At 37.7% G+C, this 25,985-nt stretch overlaps 2 protein-coding genes across 3 annotated transcripts; both read right to left on the reverse strand.

Annotated features, from left to right (window-relative positions):
* Positions 1–1,822: 1,822 nt before the first annotated feature.
* Positions 1,823–10,760, reverse strand: pfkfb3 (6-phosphofructo-2-kinase/fructose-2,6-biphosphatase 3). Of its 2 annotated transcripts, XM_053508389.1 has the most exons (16): positions 10,512–10,760; positions 7,822–7,950; positions 7,566–7,662; positions 7,411–7,477; positions 7,258–7,332; positions 7,098–7,154; positions 6,881–7,005; positions 6,361–6,568; positions 5,863–6,009; positions 5,658–5,762; positions 5,123–5,252; positions 4,977–5,039; positions 4,684–4,748; positions 4,394–4,573; positions 4,052–4,074; positions 3,496–3,550 (listed from the first exon to the last, which is right to left on the reverse strand). In XM_053508389.1, the coding sequence occupies exons 1-16, from the start codon at positions 10,609–10,611 to the stop codon at positions 3,496–3,498; spliced, it is 1,626 nt and encodes a 541-aa protein (XP_053364364.1). In that variant the 5' UTR covers positions 10,612–10,760. The 2 variants fall into 2 exon arrangements, with proteins under 2 accessions (XP_053364363.1, XP_053364364.1); XM_053508388.1 differs by lacking the exons at positions 3,496–3,550; positions 4,052–4,074 and adding an exon at positions 1,823–2,972 and having other exon boundaries at positions 10,512–10,758.
* A 4,281-nt stretch (positions 10,761–15,041) lies between these two features.
* Positions 15,042–25,737, reverse strand: rbm17 (RNA binding motif protein 17). The gene is made up of 13 exons (XM_053508390.1): positions 25,650–25,737; positions 24,868–24,996; positions 23,900–24,016; positions 22,330–22,496; positions 22,136–22,245; positions 21,617–21,667; positions 20,807–20,939; positions 19,915–20,066; positions 19,303–19,359; positions 17,953–18,023; positions 17,728–17,826; positions 17,035–17,107; positions 15,042–15,428 (listed from the first exon to the last, which is right to left on the reverse strand). Exons 2-13 carry the CDS (start codon positions 24,988–24,990, stop codon positions 15,325–15,327), a joined length of 1,257 nt encoding a protein of 418 aa, XP_053364365.1. The 5' UTR covers positions 24,991–24,996; positions 25,650–25,737; the 3' UTR covers positions 15,042–15,324.
* Positions 25,738–25,985: the final 248 nt, after the last annotated feature.

Raw genomic sequence — 25,985 nt, forward strand, 5'->3', positions numbered from 1 at the left:
TTTTTATTATCTCAGGTTTTATGGGGTCTACATCCTGTTTGAGTCAGCTCCTATCCTCTTATATGATTTTACCTGAATTAAGTCACATTATCTCCAACAAGCAGTTCGACACTTTTTTTTACTTTTCCGTACTGTGTGCTGCTGTATGAGTTGTTATAATTTCCCTGATGTGTCAATATAACTGAGTTCACACTCTTTACACCCACTGACATAACTTAGTTCATAAAAATAAAAGGATATCCATAAGTAATTAGTTTATATATCTTCAGCTTTATTATTTTGTTGCTGGGGCATCTGCCTGCACAAGACGTCCCATAAGTGCTCATCAGACTGACTGGTTGTTGGCCTATTAATATCTTTTTGAGCTCATAATGCCGTGCATGACTGCTGTCACATCCACACAACTCTTCAGACTTGAAACTCACTATTATGTTTTATGATAAGATAATAACTGGGTTGGGCTCAGAACAATTGCCAATGTTGTGACAATGATATGTTTTTTTTCCATTATCTTAGCCTATTGTATTTAACTAAAAATATATTTTTATACTTGTATTTAACTAGCAGGTTAAAGTTCTAAAGTCTAAAAAAATGGATGTAAATAGTTTGCTTATTATTTTATTAAACCAATCATTTCCAGGTTCATATCTGCTTGTTTATTAGTGTAGATATTAAACCCTTACTCATGTCGTATTACTGCCTGTTGCATGGCTTCGGTAAACTATGATGAAATTATATTCACGTGATTATGAAGAAAAATGCTTCATGTTGTTTATTACCGGAATAAACAACAGGATATAATCAGTGTCCCAGGATTGTGACACTTATGTGGAACGTGTAAGCTTGTAAAAATAGATTATTGGCAGGGAAAAAGCATTTTGTTGAAACTCGGAAAAAAGTGGCTGGGTTGGCTTGGCTTGAATGCAGGGAGCAGATTTCACTCATTCCATTCCTAAGATAATTTAAGTCACACAATGAACAATAGGTGGATATATAGTCAATATAAAGATTTACCCTTTTATGGCTACGGTGGGGTCTGGAAACAATCTCTGATCATATATTTATTCAAAAAAAGCTGCATTAGCAAAATAATAATGCATGGATATTACATTTTGGTCAAGATCTGATCAAAATTTTAAGTGTTTGTTCAGGTAATTAATGATGTTACCGTATAACTATTGTAATTCTGACATTGCAATACTAGAATATTTCTTCTTTATTCCATTTATAAAGGACTCCTTATAAAGGCCAGGGAGTCACCTTCAGGTAAATAATTTATGGCAGCAACAAAGGATCCGGGGCAGAAGCTTTCTCTTGTTTAGAAATTAATTAGGTTTCTGTGAAATCATTATGTTTATCAGCTCAGCTCCGGAATGTTTCAACGAATTTCCCTGCTACACACCCAGGCCACTTCACTGACACACAAACTTCCTAGTATCGTTTCCTTGTTTACCTTCTATTTATTGCCTTTTAAAGATATCCCATGCTGTAATTGACTCATTCAGCATTGCTAGCCTGTTACACAGACTATTGCCAAGTGTCTAGGACTGATAGACAAAGGTGACTTAAACTGCATTTTCTCACCTCTTAGATAAGATGAGCATGGTAAAGCAATCATAAGTAAGCTGAAGGATGAAGTGTGGGTGGAAGTCAGAATTAATGACCGATACTGTCTAAATAAAGTCTCCCGGTGGGCACAAGCAACCTGAGTGCTGAGTTAATGACAAGTTCTGCTCATGACCATTTTGGGAGAACAAGGAAAAGGGAGAAGACAAACCATTATAGAAACAACAAATAAAATCCCCAGACATTCCCATTTCCTTTAGATTATTTATTGGTCCAGGAAATATTTTTTCTTCCTTATTTAACATTTGGTGTTATAAAGAGATAAGGTGAGTGTGGCAATCACAACACAGGGGGCGCTTTGTACTCAAAATACAAATGCAGGTTTTACTTCAAAAATAAATAGATTAACGGAAAAGATACAGCATTACAAAATACAGTATTATAACTCGAAAGGAAAAAATCAAAAATAGTACCTTCTACTAAAGTTAGGAGCAATTGCACCTACATTGGGTTATGCTTTACATAACTACCATTTGAGCCCAGCTAGTGCTCCTGAAAGTGCATTTAAATCTTCACTAAACTCTATAAATAATACTTGCTTTAAATATATCAAATAGTAAAGCTTGTTTTACCTATGAAATATATTGATAAATCATTGGAATTCAATTGGTAAACATTTGGTTTACATGAACTGCATATTGAAATCACAACGACACATTCTCCTAAAGATACACAGCATAACAGTATGATCTTAGATTATTAGTACCGAAAAGCGTTCTCGGCCTGAAAGCCGAAGCACTAGGCACTCTATGGAATTTGTTCAGTCATACATCATGTAGAAATCACCCTTACTTCACCATAACACACTTAAAAATACCTTGTCAGTACAAATAGATTCCAGTTAGAAACACATAACGGTATTCTCAATCATACACACACACACATACCTCACATCACCGAATCATTCACTGTTAAACATTCATAAAACAGACAAAACTAAATCAAATAATTGATAACAAATTAGCTTTCCCAAAGTCAGCAGCAGTATTCAGGAATTTGTTACAAACATCATCCAGAAATGAAACAACAAGTAACGTAATTAGTATTAGTGGCCCCACATGGGGCATAGTGTGCTTTGTGATCACGAACACGGACATACAGACACAAAAACACACACACACACGCGTTCAACACAGGTGCTTCATTATTGCCCTTTGAGGGTGAAAGACCCCCGGAGTGCACATTTTCTCTCCTCGCCTTTGCAGAAAGTGTCAGATCTCAAAGAGTCCTGCACTGCAACAAGTTTTTGGTTCAATTCATTCCCCAACAGAATGAAGTCAAAGCAAATCTTCCACCTCACTGGCAAAGCTGGGCAAGGTCATGCTTTTCAGTGATGGCTTCATTTCCTGCAAGAACAAGCAAAACATTCAACTTTGATTACTTAAAGCTTGAAGATCACTACTTACAAATCTATGACATTTGCATCAAATCACAAAATGACACAAAAGACCAAGATAACCATGTGTAGAAGTCTTTGTCATAGCACTGATCTTAATCTCTCATTCAGGCTTTATCTTACCCCTAATGATAATATAGTACCTATAATTCTAGAGCACAAAATTGCACGTTCATGCAATTATTCAGCCAGCCATTTGTGTGAAAGCAGCATGATGCATAATCTTATGCACATATCAAGAGTGGGTCATATTATTAAGTATTAAAGTTTGCATCACTGTTCTCACTTTCCAAGATTCATGCCCTATGTGCTACAGTAGGTAGTTCAACACGGTATTGTTGTTCATGCTCATACCATGCGGTTGCAATAGTAAAAAACCTCTCATGCTTTTATGTGACCTAATATTTTAAGCATCCAGCAAAAACAGGAATAATAGCGGGCAGCTTTTCTAACCAATTCCAGAGGCACTAATATTACCTCTGAAACAGCAACACAGTCAAGACGGTCAGGTAATGGAACACGGAGCGTCTTTAGGCATGCAAAACAGAGACAGGACAGACAAAGTATGTATTATAAAAGGGTTTAAAAGAAGAGCAAGCAATAAGCTGATAGCTGGAAGAAGCACAGCGAGCCCACTCATATGCACACACATTTACAGAGTTACGCAATGTCGTGCTTTCATGCCTGATGATGCAGGGTGGTGAAATTCCAGTTTAAGGGGTCTTAGAAAAAGTTTTTTGAGTGGAGGTGAAGTATTAGTTATCATAATAGAATTTCACTTCAAAGCATATTCTTAAGTTATATTATTCACACTTATATTAAAGGTTTAATCTGGCATTTCTCCATCACCCCAACATGAAACTTTAGTAATACTCTCATGACACATTCATAAAAGACTGAAGGACACCATTTATGTCTACATAATGAAAAAAATATATTTATATTAATAATAAAACTTTAATCCTTGTTAGATAGTCTACAAGTTCTAAATAAATAGGGAACAGAAAGACCGATGCCACTGATACTTACAGACAAGTAAGGCCAAGCCGATGCTGTAGTGTTAATAACGGAGAAAAAGTGAGGAAATGTAAAAGAGTGTGACTGAATTATTAGGGCACAAGCTGTTAGTAGCAGACGAGTGATAGGAGCATGGCAGTCTGGGAAACCTGATGCGCACAGATGTGTATAAATACTAGAATACTATAATAAAAAAAAAGTCTTTATCCTAACTGATGTTTTAGTCCTAAGGATATTTCATTATAAAATAGAAAATTTCAGCATGTGAATAGTTTATCCAGGCTGCCACACCTATGCAAACATTAAAACAAAGATACACACCCACACACAAACACAGAGGGTTTGTCATCATACCTGTGTGGAGAGTGCAAGAGAACTGTTTGCGCTGGCACAGAAGCTCAGCGGTGCCGGGGTGAGTTCGGGAATGGCTGCATCGTCCAGGTTATCGATGCGAGGCTTCTTAGTGGGTTCGTGGCTCGTGAGAGGAGTGATGCTGTTCCTCCTAATCAGAGTGCCTTGACTTCTCTTCATCTCCTTGACAGACAAAAGGGGAAAAAAGAGATTTAGGCTTGAAGCTTGAGGTCTAATGTGATGTGTTTTATGCTTTTTCAGTGTGTGTGTGTGTGTGTGTCTCGTGTTTTTACCTCGGGTCTGTCCCGGTGTGTGTTTACTGCGTCAATGTTTAACGAGACAGACTCCACTTTACAGCCTGGAAAAGATTAGGAAAACAATACAAGTTAGTTTACAAGTTTTGACCTTTTAATTGTATGCACATGTAAATTTTTTGAGGTCATCAAAAGCTGAACTGCGTTAAGCTTGGGTGTATAATTAAACTAATGTTCGTGGCGCATCTTGTATTCTAGGGTGCCCTAAAAAAAATGTAAAATATAAATCACATTTAAATAAATGCATATAAATATAATGAGAAAGCTCTTACCATAGGCCACCGGAGTCAGCTTCAATACGGTGTGCAGGGGGCACTTTAGGTACGCCATCTCATCTACAGACAGAAAAACCAGGATCAGTCACATGACCCTTCAAGAATAGCTGCTAATCAGGAGTGATGCATGACACGAGTCTCACCAGCACTCTTGTCTAGGAAGTAAGCAAGGAGGCAGCGCATGACAGCTTGGTGACAGATGACTAGAACGTTCTCCTGCCTCTCGAGCTCCATGATCACCGGCTCCACCCGCTGCACCAGGTCCTGGTAGGACTGCCAAGGAAAAATCCAGTGCTTTAATTAAGCGAGTATGTAATTGGGGACATTGTACTATATGATGTTTAAAATCTTCGTATGTGTTGCATTTGCCATTTAAGGCCCTTTTTCATGTAATTATTCATTGTATAAGCTTCTATTATTAAAAAATTATAAAATCAAATACGCTAACCAGGGACAAATTATGAGTCAATTATTGTGCCATTTCAAGCATCAGGTTTAAAGTAACAATTACAGCAAGGATAAATAAAATTAATGTTAAAAAAAAAAAATTATGGACTGAATCGAATTCCTTTGGTCTTATTTATAGGTGCATTTTAAAATGGTGTGTAATTATTGTCCTCCACCATCAGGTTAATATGGCATCATTATAGATTTGACGCGTGACTCGATGACACTCACCTCCCCACTGGGGTAGCGGTAATAGTACTTGTCCTGGTCTCTGAGCGCGAACTCTTCGGGGTATCGCTCTCGCACTTCTTCATACGTCATCTCTTCACACACGCCCTGTTCATATACAAACATTTAGCTTACTAAAAAGACTTTTGGCAAAGGATTTAAAAAAAAAAAAAAAAAAAAAAAAAAAACAGCATGTTGATGAACGTACTGCATCGATCTCGTTCAGTGCTTTCCACTGCTCGTACGGCACGTTCAGCGCCTCGGCAGTCTGGATGCTTCGTCTTAGCTGGCTCGTCCATACCTTCAGGTTCTTAAGATCCTGTTCCCCGACAAACTTAGCCAGAGCTCCAGCGAACTGTAGAAAGAAAAATAACAAGTATTAGCCATAGCTAGAGTTTAAATAGTGTATGGAATACTGTGTTAGATCAATCGATCACCACAATCATTAATAATGTTAATTAATAACATTAAGAAACATTATGTACCAAGCAGGCACACCCTAGAAGTTTTTTTAAATGCCATTCCCCTATTCAAAAGGTCTTTTCGTATTTAATTGACGTACTGCTTTCAGACCTGTTCTACTAGATCACTATCTAAATGGTCCTACGCAAGTAGTCATTTTTCAGGCAGTACTGAAAGTATTTAAAATCCGGTTATTCACACCGCACGAGTAAAACACACTTCTTATAGTCCAGCTTTCTGTTACCTTTCTACCACGAGAAGAGAGGCCCGAGTCTCCTCCTAGACGGCCCTGCAGATTATACTGACTCTCGCCGTGTCTGCACAGGTAGATAGAGCGTGGCTGGACATGGATGTTCATCAGGTAGTAGACGATGCGGCTTTGGATATGATCCTGGACGCAGTTGACTAGGAACCTGCGGCCCACGTCGATCACCTTGATAAAGGACAGGGTTCTGAAAGTAAAGAGATGTCACGGTTAGGTATGTAGAGAGGATTCTGTTAAATTGGTTATGGAAAAAGAATTAATTTTACAGCAATAAAATGTATAATAAACAGGCAGGGTTTAAAATGTTTAAGTGTAAAGGATTAAAAAAAACAATATTGAAATTCGGGTGTCAGCATTCTCTCTACCCCCCCCCCCCCCCCCCCCCCCCAATAATAATAATAATAATAATAATAATAATACACGAGAAGTTATATGAAATGTACGACTTATCGCATTTACAGTGAACACAATCCCACACGGACTTGGTTTGTGCGCGTACCTGTCATAATCATCAGGGTCCAGTGGCTGATAGTTGGCTTTGTAGCACTCGATCCTCTTCTGAAAATCTTCTACGGCATCAGTTTTATTGCAGTCTTGGTAATCAGGACAGGAAACCTTCACTTCCTGTTTTTAAAAGAGAGTTCATATTTTAATAACTCTGTAATAACCCAGAAACTCATTTATCTTCAAACTGGCTGATTGTCACAAAAATGTACCATGATGTTGGTAGCAATGACATTCGGGTCGTCACAAAGAGACTCGATGAAGAAGATCTGTAAGAGGAAAGAGTTCGAGATGAGCCACGATACAACACACATTGAACAAAAGGCACTGAATCTACGGCATTACGATGAATGCTGGGATAAAATAGCCAACCTTGAAGCTGTTCTCAGCACCGAACTCCAGAATCATGTTTCTTCTTTGTCTGGTTGTGTTCGTGGCATCGAAAACCTATAGACAGTGATACCAGTAAGAATCTGCACCACATATGGAGTATTGTACATATGCACCTGGAGAGAGGACACTTACAGCAACTTGACCACCCAGCTCAGTGAGGTAGATCTTGACATCCTGGAGAGCGGCTAAGGCACATTGTCTAAGTAAAACAGACAAAATTGGTAACAAAGTTAGCAAAAATAGGATAAATGAATAAGTTAAATTGTCAACCAAGGTATCGGACTCACTCTCTTATTTTGACTGCCTCCTTGTTGTCAGATTTGAAGAAGTCATATGAGCTGTAGTTCTTTACCGTCTCTCTGCGATACTCCCCGACGTTAAAGACTGGTGGCCAAAAAGGAACAAATTTAGAAAGTGCAATAGGCATCAACAGAAAACACGTTCAACCCTCAACTTGGATCGGATTCTGCCTCACGTGCATGCCACGTTTGCGTAAAATTTAAATATCTAGTCAGGAGGAGGTTGAGAATTTGGTTAGCTTACCTTTGGTAGGGATGCCGATCCAGTTAAGGTAGCGAGTGAGCTTCCTTGACATGTAGGTCTTGCCTCTGGCGGGCAGACCAACCATCACAATGACCAAAGGAGAGTTTGCCAGACGGTGGCCTCCGTCAGCTGTATAGAAAAAATAAGAAAGGTAGTGGGAATTAAAGACGCGGTCATATAATAACACAGGGCTGTAAAAACATATCAGAAAAACACAGTGATAATTATTATATAGCATTGGGATCAGTATTCTTATCATATTGACCATTTCTATATTAATAAGTAACGGAACGAATGCATTTTTTTAAAGTTGTCCCATTAATCTGTATTTTGTTGTTATTATTATTATTATTATTATTATAATAAAAATTACAAAAAACACTAGACTTGCAGCTTATCATTTTGTAAAACAGTGCTTTTGCCAGTATGTTTGTTTGAAGCTCATCTTATTAAAACGATTAAAAATAATGTACTACACCGTAATTAGATTTTTAATCCTGTATTGCGATAACTTCAGGTGACGATGATCATGATGTGATGAGATATTTTGTGTCATTTCGCACAAATACTACTGCACCTGAAGTTTTAAAATACAACATAAATTCTTGTACAAGTTCTTTCTGATCTGCTCATCCTGTCCTAGCATTGGCTCGTCATCTCGCCCAGAGAGAACGAATCGACAGAGCTCAAATAATGAGAGAATATTTTTCCTCCTCATTCTCTAATTTATTTCACTCCAAAACCTACCTAAAAGGATGTGTAGAGCCCGCTTACTGTACTTTATGTAAAAACAACTACTACGCTACTGAACATATTTATGGCTAGTTAACTCTTATTCTATACTAATTTTAACCGGGTCTTGGTTTTGTTCCCAAGCTCAGGTAACGTGCAGGAGTTTATCCCAAAGATTAGGAAAAAATGTTTTTTGAAAGAAAAACTATAGGAATGTCTGTATTGAAGTGTCACTAATCCCTAGGGTTAAGTGGCATCTTAATATCAAATTTTTTTTTCTTCAATTTCATAAATTAAACATTTAGAAAAGAACTTCTGAGTGCTTTCAGAGCTGTGTGTGCATATCTCCGGTTATCAGTTAGTAAAGCAAAATTATGAATGGTCCACAAGAAAAAAAAAAAAGAAAAAAAAAAAACAGTCAGTAACCTGTTCTCCTTCAGAGCTGGGCAGCTCCGCTCAGTCAGCAGAAGACGACTGAACTCATTGACCTCCACGGCTCAGACTGATCATTCATGCGTCACAAAGAGCTGCATCTGGCCGGTACATTCTAAACCCCTCAGCCTCATTAAGCGTTGCATCTTTGCAAAACGTGCCATAGCAAATACCGCAGCAGGATAAGCTCAATTTTAAAACTTTGGATTGCTTGAGATTCTTCTGACAGACTTGATTTTTGTATGAAGTGCACCAATTTGGACTAACATGCAATTCCTCCTTTCAACTACGTATGTGAACTGATTTATGGTTTTATAGTTTTACGATATAAAGAGTGTCAACATTACTTCCTACCAGAACCAGCCAAATCTGGTCAACCAAATGAATTTGGAATTCAAATTAAAATGCTCATGTGGAGACTAATTTAAGGGAAAGCCTGAAAAAAAAGAGAAAAGAAACAGGAGCTGCTTATTCCACTGGGAGGCAAAACAGAGAAAAGGTCTTGCCTATAAACTTAATTACCAAGTTAAAAATGTAATGCTCTGACCACGTCTCTTTCCAAAATTAAAAACCTCACAAAAACAGGGTGAATACTTATGCAATCTTACATATATTTTTTATACAACTAATGTTGCTAACTATAGTGTTTTTTTTGTGCAGATGCACAATATATGGATTACATCAAAGTCATTTTCAGTTTGGGGAAAAAAAAAACGAAATGTGGAGGAATTCAAGGTGTCGCATGCAGACTACAATTTTAGAGGTTTCTATTTTTCTTGCAAGCTGTTCACCTGTTTTGCACATGAGATATGGTTCATCCAAGTTTTTTCTTTCTGAATACCGAATCGACCGTTCTGATCCAAGCTGATAAATTAACATATTTAAGAAGAGATGCTGTTGCATCATTGTTCACTAAACTGATTTGCATGATATTGGAGCGCATTACTTAAAAAGAGCTCGAGACCCCCTACCCCATCCCCATCCCCCTTTCTTAGTGGACAAGCTGAGTCACTATAATGCTGGCTGACTCTCAAACAACAGGAATCCTCGGGGGAAGTTTTACACCCTGTGCAAAGCATCCTGTCCAATAGTGAGTCATTTGCACAGACTAGATGGTTGCCATGGTGACATTTATTGATGAATTCCTGATAATGTGAATCGGTGAATCATATGCGTATGTGTATTCTATATTAGGTACATGTTTCCATTTTATCTGAGAGTAGAGAAGGATATCAGCTCACTGGTAAACTACTGAAATATAGCCAGGCTTGCATGCATGTAAATAAAATAATAATAATATTTTTTTATAAACATGAAGACAGCCTATAGGCCTATACTGTGCTTTTATACAGACCTGAAATAAGGATGAGATGGCATGGGCATAGCATTGCATCTAATTATTAATGCACACCTTTAGGTTATCAGTTGTAAAACTGCATTTTATTTAAATGTAATCATCATCATCATCATCATCATCATAATGATGGTGATGGTCACAGAAGGCATCAGATAATACAACCACTCACATTTCCGTGTCGTTGTAGGTTTCTCCTCCTTAGATGGAACCCAGATCTTTTGGATTCTGGTCTGTGTTAGCTCTCTGGTCATCTCTTGTAGAAATTTCATCGAGAAAAAATAAATCGCAACTATTCACGATTCCAACAAGTCCTGAAATCTGAGAGAGAACGAAAATGAAAGCTTAATTGTATTAATCACGCCGTCCTATTTCAAAACGCGCTCCTTCTTCTTGTTCGCACTAAAACGTGTGAACCGGCAAACGCTGTGGGTTTTAAAGCGCGTTACTCCCTCGTGACGACTTTCTGCGTGACGTAATTTGTCCTACCGGCAAAAAAAAAAAAAACCCGCCTATTGCACATGATTGGTTGAAGCCGTTACTCACGCGGCATTTTATTGGATAGCGGTTTAACATCACCATAGCAACCCTTTACAGCGGAACTTACATGGCGTTCGGGAGGAAGTATAAAACCTATTAAGGAAATCTGCTGGTTTATTTCTTTTCTTTTCTCAGTAGCAGGCTTAAAAAAAAATCTCACCAACGTTCCAGCCACTTGTATAATTATTGTGTTTAAACTAACAGCCTAGCTAAGAAAATGTAATTTTAAAAGCAGGAGGCGGGACTTACAGGAATACGCCAGTGGGGTATTTCCCTCCCCCTTTCTCTTGTCCTACGTGACCTGGATGAAGGAGCGTGTGCGCACGTGCGCAGAGCACGACCAGCTGCGCCACACTGTGGTGGAAAAAATTACCAACAACAGCCAGAATATGTCCAATTTTTTTGTCCATCAAGAGAGAAAATTGTATTTTTTTATTTCTGTACGTTATATACACGATATATTTGCTAGATGCAGTGATCGACAGGACTGTGTGAGTTAAATCATTTGTTAGGATGCGTCCTGGAATGTAACAGCATCTCAGAATAAACCTAATCTGCTAAAACCATGAATTTGTCCAGTGCACCAAATTATCCTCTGCCCCAAGTGCCTACGTGCGGAGTGTCACTGCACCACCAGACACAAAAAAAAAAAAAACCACCCCCCAAAAAATCTCCTCCAGACCCAGACTGAATTCCTGCCACTTTTATTTAATGTCATATTTTTACTTTTAATAAATTCAGCCTTCTTATGCATTTATTATTATTATTATTATTATTATTGTTAATAAACAATTTTGTCCAAATTACTATAAAGGCATACCAGTTTAAAATGCAGCTTAATTATTCCACCATCATTTATGCACCATTTTCATTTCATCCAAAAACCTGTCTCTTTTTAAAATTTATAAATAAAGAATCTACAATCAGTGGTTATGGACTGATTTAACTTTTGAGATCGATGTAACGCATGATGCATCTAAAATATTAAACAAGGTAAAAGTGAACAATAGCTACACTACTTGATCATGCACTGTAAACATAAGTGAAATGATTATGATAAGATTTAATAAGTTATAATAAGTAGAAGTAGATATAATATAATATCTATCTATTTGTCTATTTATCTATTAATTCTAACTAGATAACTAACACTATATTCAGGATATTTGGACTTAAGGAGTTGTGCATTTCCTATGAAAATATTTTGTGATATTCTGATATGATATATATTTTTAAATATTTTAGGTCCCGACTTTAGTTCTTTGAAACTCTAAACTTTGAAATAGTTTTCGAAAAAACTTGACTAGTGCTCTGTGGGATGATTGGTCTCTATGGAAACACAAGTTAATTTCAATATTTTTTTTTCTAATAATATGCATCCTAAGAACGTGTAATATTTTACTTCCTTAAAACTGCAACCCCTTTAAAGCATCCAATCGTTATTTCATTATCCAAAGTAGGATTAGGTGTGTGTGGTGTCGCTGACATAACTAATAAGTTTCCTGCATTATATCTTCATCAGTGCAGCCTTTTGTTAGAAAGTCAAAGCCCCGCCTGGTGCACGCGCGAGCCCGCACGTACGATCGCGTGAACGTGTAGGGAGCGCCTCTTGGAGCATCTTCCCCATCACTTACGGGTGTGCTGGATTTAACACCTGTAGTCATGCTTAGTCATCAATAACACTAAAAATAGCGAAGCTCCTATGCATCATCAGAATCAGAAGTTATGTCATTGCACTTTCGGTATAAGCACTGGGATTCCTTCTAATCAGAGACTTAACTTTCTCACTGTTTCTAACTTTAGACTGGCTTTAAAGTAAAAAGATGATTCACATATTACTGCATAATTTCAGCTGAAAGTTTTCACATGCTCCTCAGGTCTCTCCTGAGCTCTGGTTACTGCTTGTCTTGGAGTTTTTTTTTTCTATGTTCTCAAGTTTCCTTCTAAACTTGTGGCTTGGCTAGTCTAAACTCCCCCTAGGCATGAAAATGTGTGTGTGTGTGTGTGTGTTCATGGTGTTACTGGAATAGGTTCTTGATCCCCAGCCACCAGGACAAGGAGGAACAGATAAGTAAATATAAATCCATTTTATTTAATGTTTCCCTACATATCGAGTCCTTGCATGATAAAGAAACCAAGTCCATATAACCATGAGCTTAAAAAGCATTAATATATATATATATATATATATATATATATATATATATATATACACACAGTTGAGGTGCTATACAGTTTTACCATCCTGTTTAGCATGAACACTTGTACACTTGCTACTGTACTACTCTAATCAGCCAATAATGTAGCAGTGCAATGCAAAAATCATGCAGATAGATACAAGCCAAGAATTTCACTTAATGTTGATCTTTTGGATGTTCCCGTTAAGAGGTCACCAATCCAATCTGCACAACAACTTGGCACAGGTTTTACACCAGATGCAACCCTTCCATTTTATACAAGCTTGGGAACGACACTGCATCCAGTACCTGGAGTTTGGGTGTTTGCTGGGAATCAACCCCAAACCTTTTGTATGGTAGTGCAATGCCCCAAGAGCTTTAGTTAATGATAATATCAAACGTCACAAAGAGGAATAAATGAGATCTCTCTGGCTTTAACTGTGGCATGGTTGTAATAGCTGGTTTAAAAAAAAAACAACTACTGATCTTTCACATATAACAATCTCTAGTTTACCACAACAACGGGAACCTGTGAGTGTAGGGCCTGAAGGCTGAAACTCCTTGTTGATGAGAGAGATCAGACAGTTTAAATCTGTGTTGAGGAGAAATGCATTTCAGAAAACATTAGCATATCAGACCTAGAAGTGGATAGGCTACAGCGGCCAGAGACCAGGTCAGTTTCCACGCCTGCCAGGCATAAACAAGAATCTGATACGCAAGACAGGAAAATGACCAGGTGATTTCAATCTTCAAATGCCTAGCTTGGCCTTAGATTCCTGTTCTTGACCTGATGTCTTTCTGCTTACCACGGTTGTTAAGGGTGATTGTTTGAGTTACTATAGCATTCCTACCAGCTCTAGCCAGTCTAGTCTTTGATGTCTTTCACCAACAAGGTGTTTCTTCCCACAGACCCGTTGCATACTGAGTGTTTTGTGTTGTTGTTTCTCACACCATTCTATGTTAACTCTAGACAGTGTGACGATCCCAGGAGGACAGCAGTTTTTTTTAAGTCCTTGAACTAGCCACTTTGGCACCTCCAACAATGCATCATCCAAAGTAACTGCTGTTCCTCCACTACATTCAGGATCTTTCTGGATTACGTTCATTGGACAATAGACAAGCCAGTTGCCTGAATGATTATGAAGATGTTACAGCTGTTGAAGCTGCCTTTCAGTCTTGTGTTTAGAGCACATAAGCATGTGTTTCCCTGTTCAATCCCAATAGAGCACAAGTATAGTACATCAGTGGGTCCCTCAACTCATCTCATAACAGCTTACATAAGTGACACTTATATTGCATAATAAGTTGAATGCTCTTTTAGATAATAATATTGAACACCCTTAAATATAGACTTGGTGAGAGTATTCAGTGAACCCAAAATCACACCCATAAAGAAACACTGGCATCATCTCTACTTTTCATCCAGCACAGATTTTTCTTTTTAGGACTGTACATTCTGGTTGAATAAAATTGCATCCAGATAGAGAATATGTTTCACACTTTCATCTCAAGTCTAACGGACTGAGTGGCCTCTCTAGATAAGGACACATAAACCAGGCCTTGGGTCTATCAATAGTCTGCAGATGAGGGTTTGAAGCTCCCTCAGGAGTCGAGATGACATCAGTCGAATGTAGGTTCCCTACTTTACAGATTCACAGGGGGGACAGGTGAGTGGCGTTGCATAACCAAAAAAAAAAAAAGAATCAGAACTCATTTACTCTCATTCATGTTCTTTTCTCCAAACCTGAATAGGACAGTATAAACCATTTTTATGTAGATCACCAGAAAATAAACACATGGCTCCTGAAACACAAAAGACTAAAGCTGTAGTCCGTCATTTCAATAAGAAAAGCAAAAGTGAACGTTCAATTGACCCAGCCATTTTGATTTTGGAGAAGTTTCAAGGCAGGACTTTTCCTGGAATTTTCCTCTTCCTCAAATTAAACACTGACAAAGTTTAAAAATGTACAAACAGGCAAAAAAGATTTCCAAAATACACTGTTTATTTCCTGGTTTCTACAACACAGTATGCTTCATATTTGAGAATGAGACGTTTCTTTCTTGTAATACACACTGAACTGAAGACACGGAGGAATCAGTTAACAAATAAAAAAAAAAAAAATTAGCGTGCAGCTAAAATATTTCAATATTCATCATAAACAAAATGAAATACAGAAAAACATACATGCTATGTACAAAGAGGTGTTTTTTTCCTTTTCCTTGAATTTTCACATAGAGAAAGTGGAGATATTCTGCTGCTTGTATGACTCACACCGGTTCTCCCAGATCTAACACACGGAATTTGTCCAGGTTATAGAAGCAGGCTTTGACCACTCGACCTCCAAAGTATCTTCCGTTTAGATCCACCACGGCTGAAAAAAAAAAATATATACACACACACCAACATACAGGTTATCCGGACTCATCCATATATACATGTATCTATAAACAAGAGCAGTCATTCACAAGTGTTATGTAACCCTGAGAAGTTATATGAGATCTGTTATGGTTTAAAATTACACCACAGCGCTGTTGAGAACTCGAATCTGAACCTGTGGATTAATTCTTTGTAAGAGCCTGACTCTGATATTAATTTCTGCCATGATTAAAACATGATTGCTGTAATAGGTTACTGTCTCTGAATGTACCAGCTCATTCGCATGGAATTTGAGCATAGTAATAAAAGGATTAAACTTCAATTTAACAAGGAAGACGGTACTTGTTGATATGGTGAAGTTTCCTGTAGGCAACTTCTCTGTCATGACAGGAAAGCGTACAGGACAGATGATACTGCACTTTCCATTCCTGGCAACCTGACATACTGTGTGTGTGTGTGTGTGTGTGTGTTTGTGTGTGTGTGTGCGTTTTGGTCTCCTCCACTCCAACAGAAAAAGGCTGTTAAGGGCAGGCTGTTTATAGACGCTATAACCTAAGTGTTAACAGGAACTTGTCTCATAGACATCCTTTAACATAGAAGCAAATGTAAATCTGTTTTTTCCCCTAAAAAGCACTGCTCATCAAAAAAAAAGTATAATAATAATGTAATAATAATAATAATAATAATTATAAAATAATTTTAAGTTTTCTTTGCCGTAAGTGTGATAAAACATTTTAGTGAGCAACTTTAGATTTTTAGACTACACAAGTGTTTTTAAACACAAGTGATTGACAAGTAAAACTCACAAGCATAAACAGATCAGCAATAACACTAACTGCACATAATGTGATTAAAAAACTGATTATGTACACGCAAACTGAATGTAAATTCTCTGACAGGCCGAGTGGCACCTAAGGCTCACCCATGCCCGCTACCCAAATTGGTAAAAAGGCAACGCTGGTACCAGAACACGAAGAATTCTGACCCGGCCTCCAACCTCTCCTGATTTGTATTGTTATGGCTAGTTGATGTACTGTATATTGATCAGTCATGCATGCTCTTCATTGCAAAGCACATGGTTTAATGTTTGGGGCAGAATTTCATTATTAACTAAAACAAACAGAACAAATGTTCTTCAGGATGACAAGAACAAAACCTATTTATTCCTGATACACTTAATCATACTTATTAACGCTTCCTTATGTTCCATGTGTGAGACACCTTTATGCCACGAAAGTGACACACTTACTTCCTTTCCGCTTGGAAAAATGCTTTAACATGCTGGTTGTATTGTTTATAGTCATCAGTCATTCATGTTGTGCGTTACTTAAAGATGTGTCATGTATTGTTCCAAGTCTGTTCTAATAATTCCATGAATGTTCTAATTCAGGTATAAGCATTAAGAAGTAATGGGGCCCAAAACCGGTTTGGGGTTGTGAATTGACAGTCATTAGGACAAAACCTTAGAGTGACTAGGCTAAAACGCTCTGTGTATGAGTAAGTGCCTGAAATAAACTGGTTTGCTTTGGCATCTTTCTTAACGAATGCCTCTGCAGGGTGTGTGATGCAACTTCTTACAAAGACGTAAGGAAAATGCTCACCTTTAATGGCTGACTCAACCCGTTCAAACTCCAGAAATATTCTCACCGCCTCGTCATCTGGCACAACCGCGATCTAAACGCGCACACAAACACACAGATCAATAATGATTTCTACAAATTGATGAAAACTCCAAAGTGCCAGGAGAACAATTCCAGCATGATGTAAAGTGTGATGCTCAAATAAAAAAAAACATACATCTCAATAGTGTTGCATGTCATTTTTGTCCATAATGACAGTTGTGTATTTGGACTACATTCTGAACAGAAAATAAAACTGCATAAAATCTTATATGGTTGTTAATTTCTCATTGTGGATTAGGGCATTATATATAGTAATTACTAATTTTTACTAATAGACAAGTAATTCAATACTGTTTTTTTGTCTTTTAATTGTTAAAGGCAAAAGTTTCAGGCCTTAATAAACTCTTAATTAAAAAACATACCCTGTCAGCAACTGCTAATGGTCTATTAAAGCAGAAGAAAGTTAAAAAAAAGATTTTAAGCATACGCTTGTGCAGCACAATGGAAAATGGAAAACGTCCTGTAGTAGATAATATATTTCACACCAACAAAGCACATTTAGTACGTTTCTTTACCTTCTAGACTTTTTTTTTAGCGAGGATCTGTGTGTTTTTGAGTAATTTAAGATGTGACCTACATCATCTGCCCACACACAAACAACCAAAAACTCACCTCGAAGATAACACACTTGATGACTTTGCCATATTTCTCACATTCCTCTTTTGTTTCAGCCTCTAGGTCTTCATCCACTTCTCCTCTTCCCACCATGTTCTTCACAAAAAAAAAAACATGCATATATATTAAGCTCACCACTAGTACAACAAGCCTGCCGCAAAAAATATATATATTTTAACAATTTCACTTATCATGGAACGCACACTGCCTTACACCACTTACCCGCAATAACACCACCTTCGTAGGGCATTTGAGGATCTCAGTAAGAGGGTTGACATCATTCTTCTTTGCATCTGTCGAAGAAGAAACAAAGCAGGAACAAAGTTAGAGTACAACAGTTTCTTTCAACTGAACTGACATGATGTGCAGGATTACTTTCTAAAGAGGGCTGGAGGAGACAGTCTTGTTATAGGACACGCATGTTCGCTTACTTCTGCTTAGATCTTTTTTATGAGTGGATTAGAAACCATGTCACCTGCAACTGTTACAGAAGGTCTACTTGACTCCTAAAAAACGTTTTTATATGAACCTGTTCTCGTCCCCAAATTATTCATCTTAGTAAAGTAATCTTTGTTCTCAAGGATCCCTCTCTCTCACTCACATTTCTGGACTCAACTTTTACAGGACTTAGCATGTTTGTTGGGTATTAATATAGGTTTCTCTAGATCAATATAGCTGCTTATTGCTCTGTATTGTTTTTACTTGATCTAGAAAATGAAAACAGTTGTTTAAGATTTTTTTTTTTAAAGAAACCATGGTGCCTGCTTTATTCTGTGGGACAAAGTTTATATATTTATTGTCTAGTGTTCATTTCTTTAGGCTTTTCTTTCCTTTTTTTAGATTACAGTTACAATCATAACATGTAAAAGAAGCCCCCCCCCCCCCCATATGCTTGACATGTAACAGCTTTGTATTTAATTGATTGACATGGACACAAAATCCAAATATCCCATAAGTGTCTCAAAAGTGTTACAAGCTAAAATATTTCCAAAGTCATGTCAAAAGATATAAATATCAGAAACAAATGCATAAAATACCAGAAAAGCACAGTTGTGTAGTTTTACCAGAAGATTCTTTTTAATTTCTCCAGGCACATGATTGACAGACTCTCTGACAGATACAAATTTACTAAAAATTAATTCATTCATCTTCTATACCCCTTATCCTGTGTACAGAGTAGCGAGGACCTGGAGCCTATGCTCTATATCTGTAAACCAGAGCACCCAGAGGAAACCCACCAAGCACGGGGAGAACATGCAAACTACACACACAGACCGAAGACGGGAACCGAACCCTAACTTTGGAAGTGTGAGGCCACAGTGCTAACCACTACGCCACCATGCCACAACTAAAAATTCACATACATATTTCTATAGTGCTACATAAAGAAGTACATATCTACCATGTTTTTGACCACATGAGACAAAAATAAGTCTCCTAACTATTCAAAAGTGTGCCCAGCAATCACGTCTCATGCTTATTGTATGCGTCTCAAGTATTGTACTACAGCTGTTAGATAAAGAAAAACCCTAAATGTATGGTTATGAGAGTAATGTAGTATGGAAACCAAACCTGTTGCTCCTGCAATAAAGCCTGGTATATCAGCTGCACTCTGACTGGATGCTCCAGCTGAGAGATAAACACAAACACGCACAAACAAGTCAAAGTCAAGTCAATGTCAACTTTATTGTCAATTATGCTACATGTACAGAGCATACATATAGAGAATTGAAATTACGTTAAATAAAATAATAATAATAAAAAAAACTTAAACTAAAACATTGGTAAGGCAACTGAGTATCGGTCCTGCAAGATGGGACAGTTAGCATCCCAGAAGGCCGATATGGTGCACAGTGGAACAGTGCAATATGGAGTAGTGCAAATGAGCTTATTATATTATATATTATATTATATATACAGTGGGAAAAGTATTTAGTCAGCCGCCAATTGTCCAAGTTCTCCCACTTAAAAAGATGAGAGAGGCCTGTAATTTTCATCATAGGTATACCTCAACTATGAGGGACAGAATAAGAAAAAAATAGTTCATAAATAAATAAAAATGCTTAATGATAACCATGCAACCTGACAATTAGCTTATTCTATATTTCAAAAAGATGTTTATGTAAATGTGTGAGATTAGTGTGATAAGTCAGTGTGTCTGAATGCACGTGCAAAACAGCTCACCCTTTTCCGTCGAGTCGCCAATGATGATCTTCCCGCCCCGTTTGCTCGTCTTCTCCACTGACAGAGCTGTACTCAGCCCCTGTTCATGTTTTCCCAGGCCCTGGCCTTCCCGAAAGCCATATTTCTGCATAATCTTGTGAGCCACCGTCCCTCTGCAGTAAACACACACACACACACACAGCTGTGAAACATCAGACAATACAACTATTGACAAGCAAACCACCGAGATCTGTAAAATAAAACTCAGGTGATAGTGAGCGTTGCTGACTCTGACTTGATTTGTCATGTTCTTTTAAGTGAATTTTAATGGTAACCAGCAAACTTCTGCATCAAAAGTTCTGACAAACATCCACTGTATTTAGAAACATACGAATTACAGTGAAACCGTTCAAAAGTGAAACGTACATAATTCCCCCCTTAACGGCTCAGTAATACTCTACGTACATAAACAGATTTATGAGACAGCAGAACAATCAGCAGTCAGTAAAACCGTTTCTCACACCACTCCCTGTGAATTACTGAGGGAGATTCTTGTCTCCTGTTAGGCCCCTAATCCAGGCCTTTTCCCTGGATTACTGTATGATGGCGGACCCTCTACTCATATATGTAACAATAACGGCGGTCATTGTTTCAACAAGAGCCTGATGCTTATTCAGTTATGCATCCACAAGAACACTGTGGACAAGATAATCTTCTCTTTCTCTATGGTTTAATCTCGGGATTAACTGGACATCATCTGTACCTCCTCTTTCTTTCAGTGAGGAGGCACTCTACCATCTTTCACATGACAAAGGTCAATGAAATTAATATTTTTTTTCTTTTTATGTGTCATATTCATATAATGGTGTAAAATAAAGCAGGTAAAGGTAAGGAATATGCAGCGATCACTGACCCCATGTTTGCCAGGAAGGAGCTGGTGGGTCCTGGGGGCGAGCGCGGTCTCTCCAAGTCCTCAAAAACAGGGGGAGGAATCGCTGCTTTGGACCGCTGACGAGCCTCCTCTTCATACGAGTATGACGCTGATGCTAGACGACAACACACAACATGATAATCTGTGACATTCAATGACATTCACCTAAAAATTAATTGACCTGTTAATGTTCTCATGAATGCTCACGGTTCACTCCTTCACATAGAATACATCAGAATGTACAAAAACCTTAGAGTGCGTAAATAATGATGGTTAAGGACAACAAAAGGTTGTGTTTACAGGGAGGTGTGGTTAAGAAAATACATTGACAGATGACTAATTGTTTAAAGTAAATGACACGGTCATCCAAGTTACCATGACAACTAAGCCCTGGCTTGTGGCTGTGTCCAAAATCATTACAGATTCTCTCACATAATATGTAGTATCCTAGTGCAGGCTGAGACAGAGACCATGTGTAAATTTATTTTTACACTTTACATGATAAAATCTAGTTGATTAAAACTTTAAAGCTTTAAAGTCTGCAAGCTTTGTAAGACATCTACTTAAAAAATATAATAATAATAAATACCAGCCCTAAACCCGACCACATCATGAGACAACACCTCACCCTAGTGGAGCAGCGTACAAACTACAGCATGCACTAACACACTGACATGTCAGCTGGCTTACGAGTATGAAGGGACAGTATAAGAAATCAATATTCTTATTCTTAAGGTTTGCACACCTTCTAATTATTCTAACCATACACAAATGCTAAAAATCTTTACTTACAGTCCTTCTCTACCAGAGATGAGGGAGGTGCGATTGCGGCTCCGCCCAAACCTGTGTGCCACATAAGATGCAAGTCAGAATAAAAACAGAAAATACAGAATTTTAAAGCAGAATTGTGTTGAAGCATTATGAAGCTGGCCTCCGGCTCTGTTGATGGGGTATTTGGTTTAACGTTTCATCCATTTTGTCATGAAAGGGAAATAAAATCTCTTCTTCATTAACAATAAACAGTTCAAAAACTTAGCGAGCTTAAATTGCTACCCTTACATACGTTTTCAGCTATACTGAAAATCTTCAGTGCCAATGCATTTAATTGATATTTTAGTGGGATGACTTTTCTTTCTCTGATTGTCTTTTTGATTGTCTTTTTCTTTTTTCTAATCTGAAATTCTGCAAGGTTAGGGAAAAAAAAAGACAGGCTGAGAACTATCCTGTGGGATACCACGAGTGAAAAAGAAAATAAGACAATGAGGGAAAGAAACAGCAAGTGATAACATAGAAGCTTCAGAAAACACCAACTTCTCTTCCTTTTCTCTTTCTCATACTCCTCGTCTTCATCGGAGTCTGCCTCTGACGGGAAGCGGGAGAAACCGCTGGGTGCGCCTCCTTCGTGACGCTCTTTGCGTTTTCTACAGAAGCAAAAGACGCCATAAAGGTTAAAAGTGAAATGATTATGGACAGATGAGAGATATCTCATGAGTTTGCATTCATACTTCTCCCTCTCTTCAATCTCCTTCTGCCGCTCCTGCTCTCTCTGCCTCTGGCGCTCCTCACGTTGTCTTTTCACCACTTTCTCATAATCGTTGGGGAACATGGGATCGTATTCATCAGCGAGCGGGATCAGAACGTCTCCTGAAGAGAAGCCAGAAGGTGCAGAGTCCTGTCTCACACACACACACACACACACACAGCATTCGGTATTAAAGAAAAAAAATATATTTTGATATCAGTTAAAATAAATTATTGAATTTATTGTTATTCCTTCGTGTGTCGATACTGACTCCAAAATCGATTAAAAACAACAATTTTTTTTAACATTTATAATCAGCCAATGAACAGAGTGTCGAAACATTTTTATAGCGTTACATTATCAAAAACCTCCGATCTGACTTTTTCTCCAAACTCTGTGAAAGAATTAGTCTCAAACCCTCTCATACACATGTCTCCAAACACTGCAAGCACCAATTAGTCAAAAATCGCATATGCTAATGTGCTGGGAGCCCACATTCTCACTGTCAAGTAGAGTTTTAAGACTTTGGGTCATTTGAGGGGGTAAAACATCACCATTTCTATATAATCCTACAAATGTGCACTCTATTATTTACACATTTTCGTCCAGTGTGGTAGACGTGAATTATCATACAATAATAATTATGGCGGGTGAAATAATAGTTATGGTGGATGGCAGAGATACACACTGTAGCTTTTTTTTTTTGCTTCATTTAATTTGAAGTTAAAAATTTAAATTGTATTTAAAGCTATTCATGTTGTTTAAATGTCAAAACTAATGTCAAAAGGAACATTTAGTTTAATTAATCAGTAAACTTTTTGAAAAAACTAACATTTTAATAAAATCTGGGAAAAATGTAATATCAAATTGGGACATTTATAAAAATCGTGATATTTACAGAATCACAATTTTAATTGAATCGACACCTAGGTGTCCTGATAATACCGTTTTGGGAGGTGACTAGTGATTCCTTGGATTATAAGCATAATTCGTTCCAGAAGTGGGCTCGTATTCCAAAACACATAAAATTTTCTCATAAGAAATAATGGAAACAAAAATTATTCGTTTCACAGCCCAAAGCTCTGTGAAGGAGAAAGTAGGTGGTGTCTGTGTGTGTGGCACAGTTTGCAATGGCGCGCGCACACAGACACAAAGAGCAGGCTGAGACTTAAGCAGAGAGAGAAAATGGATCTTTAACCTCTCTAATGAGATTTGCTTTACACAGGCGCTGTACACACTAGCATACAGACACAAAATAAAATGTTTTACATACACACGTGGTCACAGTGTAAACAGTACATGTGTGCACGGATGTTGATTATACGAGTAAGAGATGTGCACTAAGACCCAGCAGGGGAGACGATTACCCACAATTCCACAGCACAAGAGAGAGAAAAAACATTGGCTCAGTTGTGATCACATGATACTCGGTATCCGAAGTTTCACTGTCATTATAAAAATAATAACCCAGACAGAAAGGCATAATTATTATGCTGGCTTGCATTTCTTGCTGCCATGTTGTAAAGACAATTGTGCACATGCACAGGGATCACCTTCATCCCCGCAGCTGCGTGTGGAGGCGTGTCCGAGATCTGTCGTTCTTCTCCTCCGCTTCCCCGCTTCAAATCAATAACAGGGGCCAGAACATTTGACTGCCTCATCCTCTGTGTCTGCAAAACACAAGTGATCCACATTTAGATAGATAGATAGATGGATAGATAGATGGATAGATAGATAGATGTAACAGCATATATTCTTTTTAAAAATGGTTGATCTGGGTCAGTATTTAAATGATCAGCAGGTAATAAAATATAAAGGCACACACAAACTTTGCCCTGCTATACTCACTCATTATAACATGCTACACGTGGAACAAGACTGTGTCAATGAATAATAAATCGAAACTCAGCACTAAACATTTTTAAATAAACAAAGACATCAGGGGCTTTGTATTTGGCAAGCCAGTCATGGCTACTCAACAAATTGCTATGTTGTTTTTAGCGGGTGAATAACGTCGGTCGTGTTAACGCTTTTGGCAGACATTCCCCAAGAAAAAACTTTGCATATTGCAAATCTGACACCTTTTAAAGAAACTTGCTAATATTCCCAGATGGTTGATGTGGCTGTCGACGCATATTTTGCGTCATCAAAATAGTATCGGTTTATGTGATCGACCAGCTGAAAGACAACCGATCTGTAAAACTTAATTGATTATCAGCTGAGTTTGATCAGAAGCACCTTAAGTCAATCAGGTTGGCTATTTGTATGGTTTTAGCTCGGACAAGTATGAACACAGATTATACCATATATAAGGATGACCATGTGCAATATATGTATATATAATTAGGTTTAGTGCACAACTAGGGGTTTCCTTTTTTTTTGTGTCTAATTTATTACTCTTTTTTTCTTCTTCTTCTGCAACTGTAACCAAGAATAAGCAATTTCCCTCTGGGATTAAAAAAGTTCTTTAAATCTTGAATAAGTTCTTACACAAATATAGTTGCACAACCGATATAAGTACCTTTGCCTGTGTCAGGGCAGCTTTCTTCACTTTGAGCTGGGACTGCAGCAATTTAAAGTTCTTCGACCAGCCTTCAGTTTTTGCATCGCTGGTGGCAACTCCCAAATCATCATACAGAGACATGTTGGCCTGCACACACATACACACACACAAACACACATTATATATGAGGGAGAGAGAGAGAGAGAGAGAGAGGATAAAAATGATGTTGCATCCTATTCACTGAATGGAACTAAAGTAATACATGTTTTAATTCTCATTAGGATTTACACATCTAAAACAGAAAACATTGTAGAACCCATCCCTGTACACTCTGGAGTGAGTGAGTGTGTGTGTGTGTGTATCTAGGTTAAATATTAAGTGGTTCCTCATTGGTCATGTAGTACTACATGTAGTGCACTACAAAGTAGACATCACTAGTGTATAGTACAATTACACAGGTATTTGTGATTTAAGTCTATAACTAATTTAGTTTATTATTAGTACACTGCTATACATAAACTGTACACCTATTTTACTCAACATATGACTCAATCTGAGATTCTAATTACAATTTCATAACATAAATTTGGCATTATTATTATTATTACCTCACAACACTGTATTGTTACCTGTCTAATCTCTAACACATAGCTATAGCGTTAGCTAGCTGAATGAAAAGCAGTTAAATATCCAAGCAACAAACAATAAACTTAACAGGAATAAGCTGCGAAACCCTACTGTTTTGAAAACCGACTCGAATTTTCTCTTCAGTAAACAATATTTTGATCAAAAATACCAACCAAATAAAGTCAAAGATCTCAGAATATTCCACAAGATTACGTTAACACAACATGCTAACCAAAACTGCGCCGTCGCGTTGTTGTCGCGTCAACGTGACGTCATCATTAATGCCGACTACGATGACTTCGATACTCAAGCCTTTACTCGTTGCTTTGCTGCCCTCTAGTGGCACCTAGATAGCTTACTTCTTCCATGCACAGCCGCACATTATATCATATAGAGATACAGGACAAGAGCCTGAGTTAATGTTCACATCAAACAACACAACTGTCTGTGGTGTGTGTGTGTGTGCGAGGGAGAAAGAGAGAGCTCTGTGACTTTGACTCTGGTGTTAA

This window comes from Clarias gariepinus, chromosome 12 (genome assembly GCF_024256425.1).
Source record: "Clarias gariepinus isolate MV-2021 ecotype Netherlands chromosome 12, CGAR_prim_01v2, whole genome shotgun sequence".
NCBI lineage: Eukaryota > Metazoa > Chordata > Actinopteri > Siluriformes > Clariidae > Clarias > Clarias gariepinus.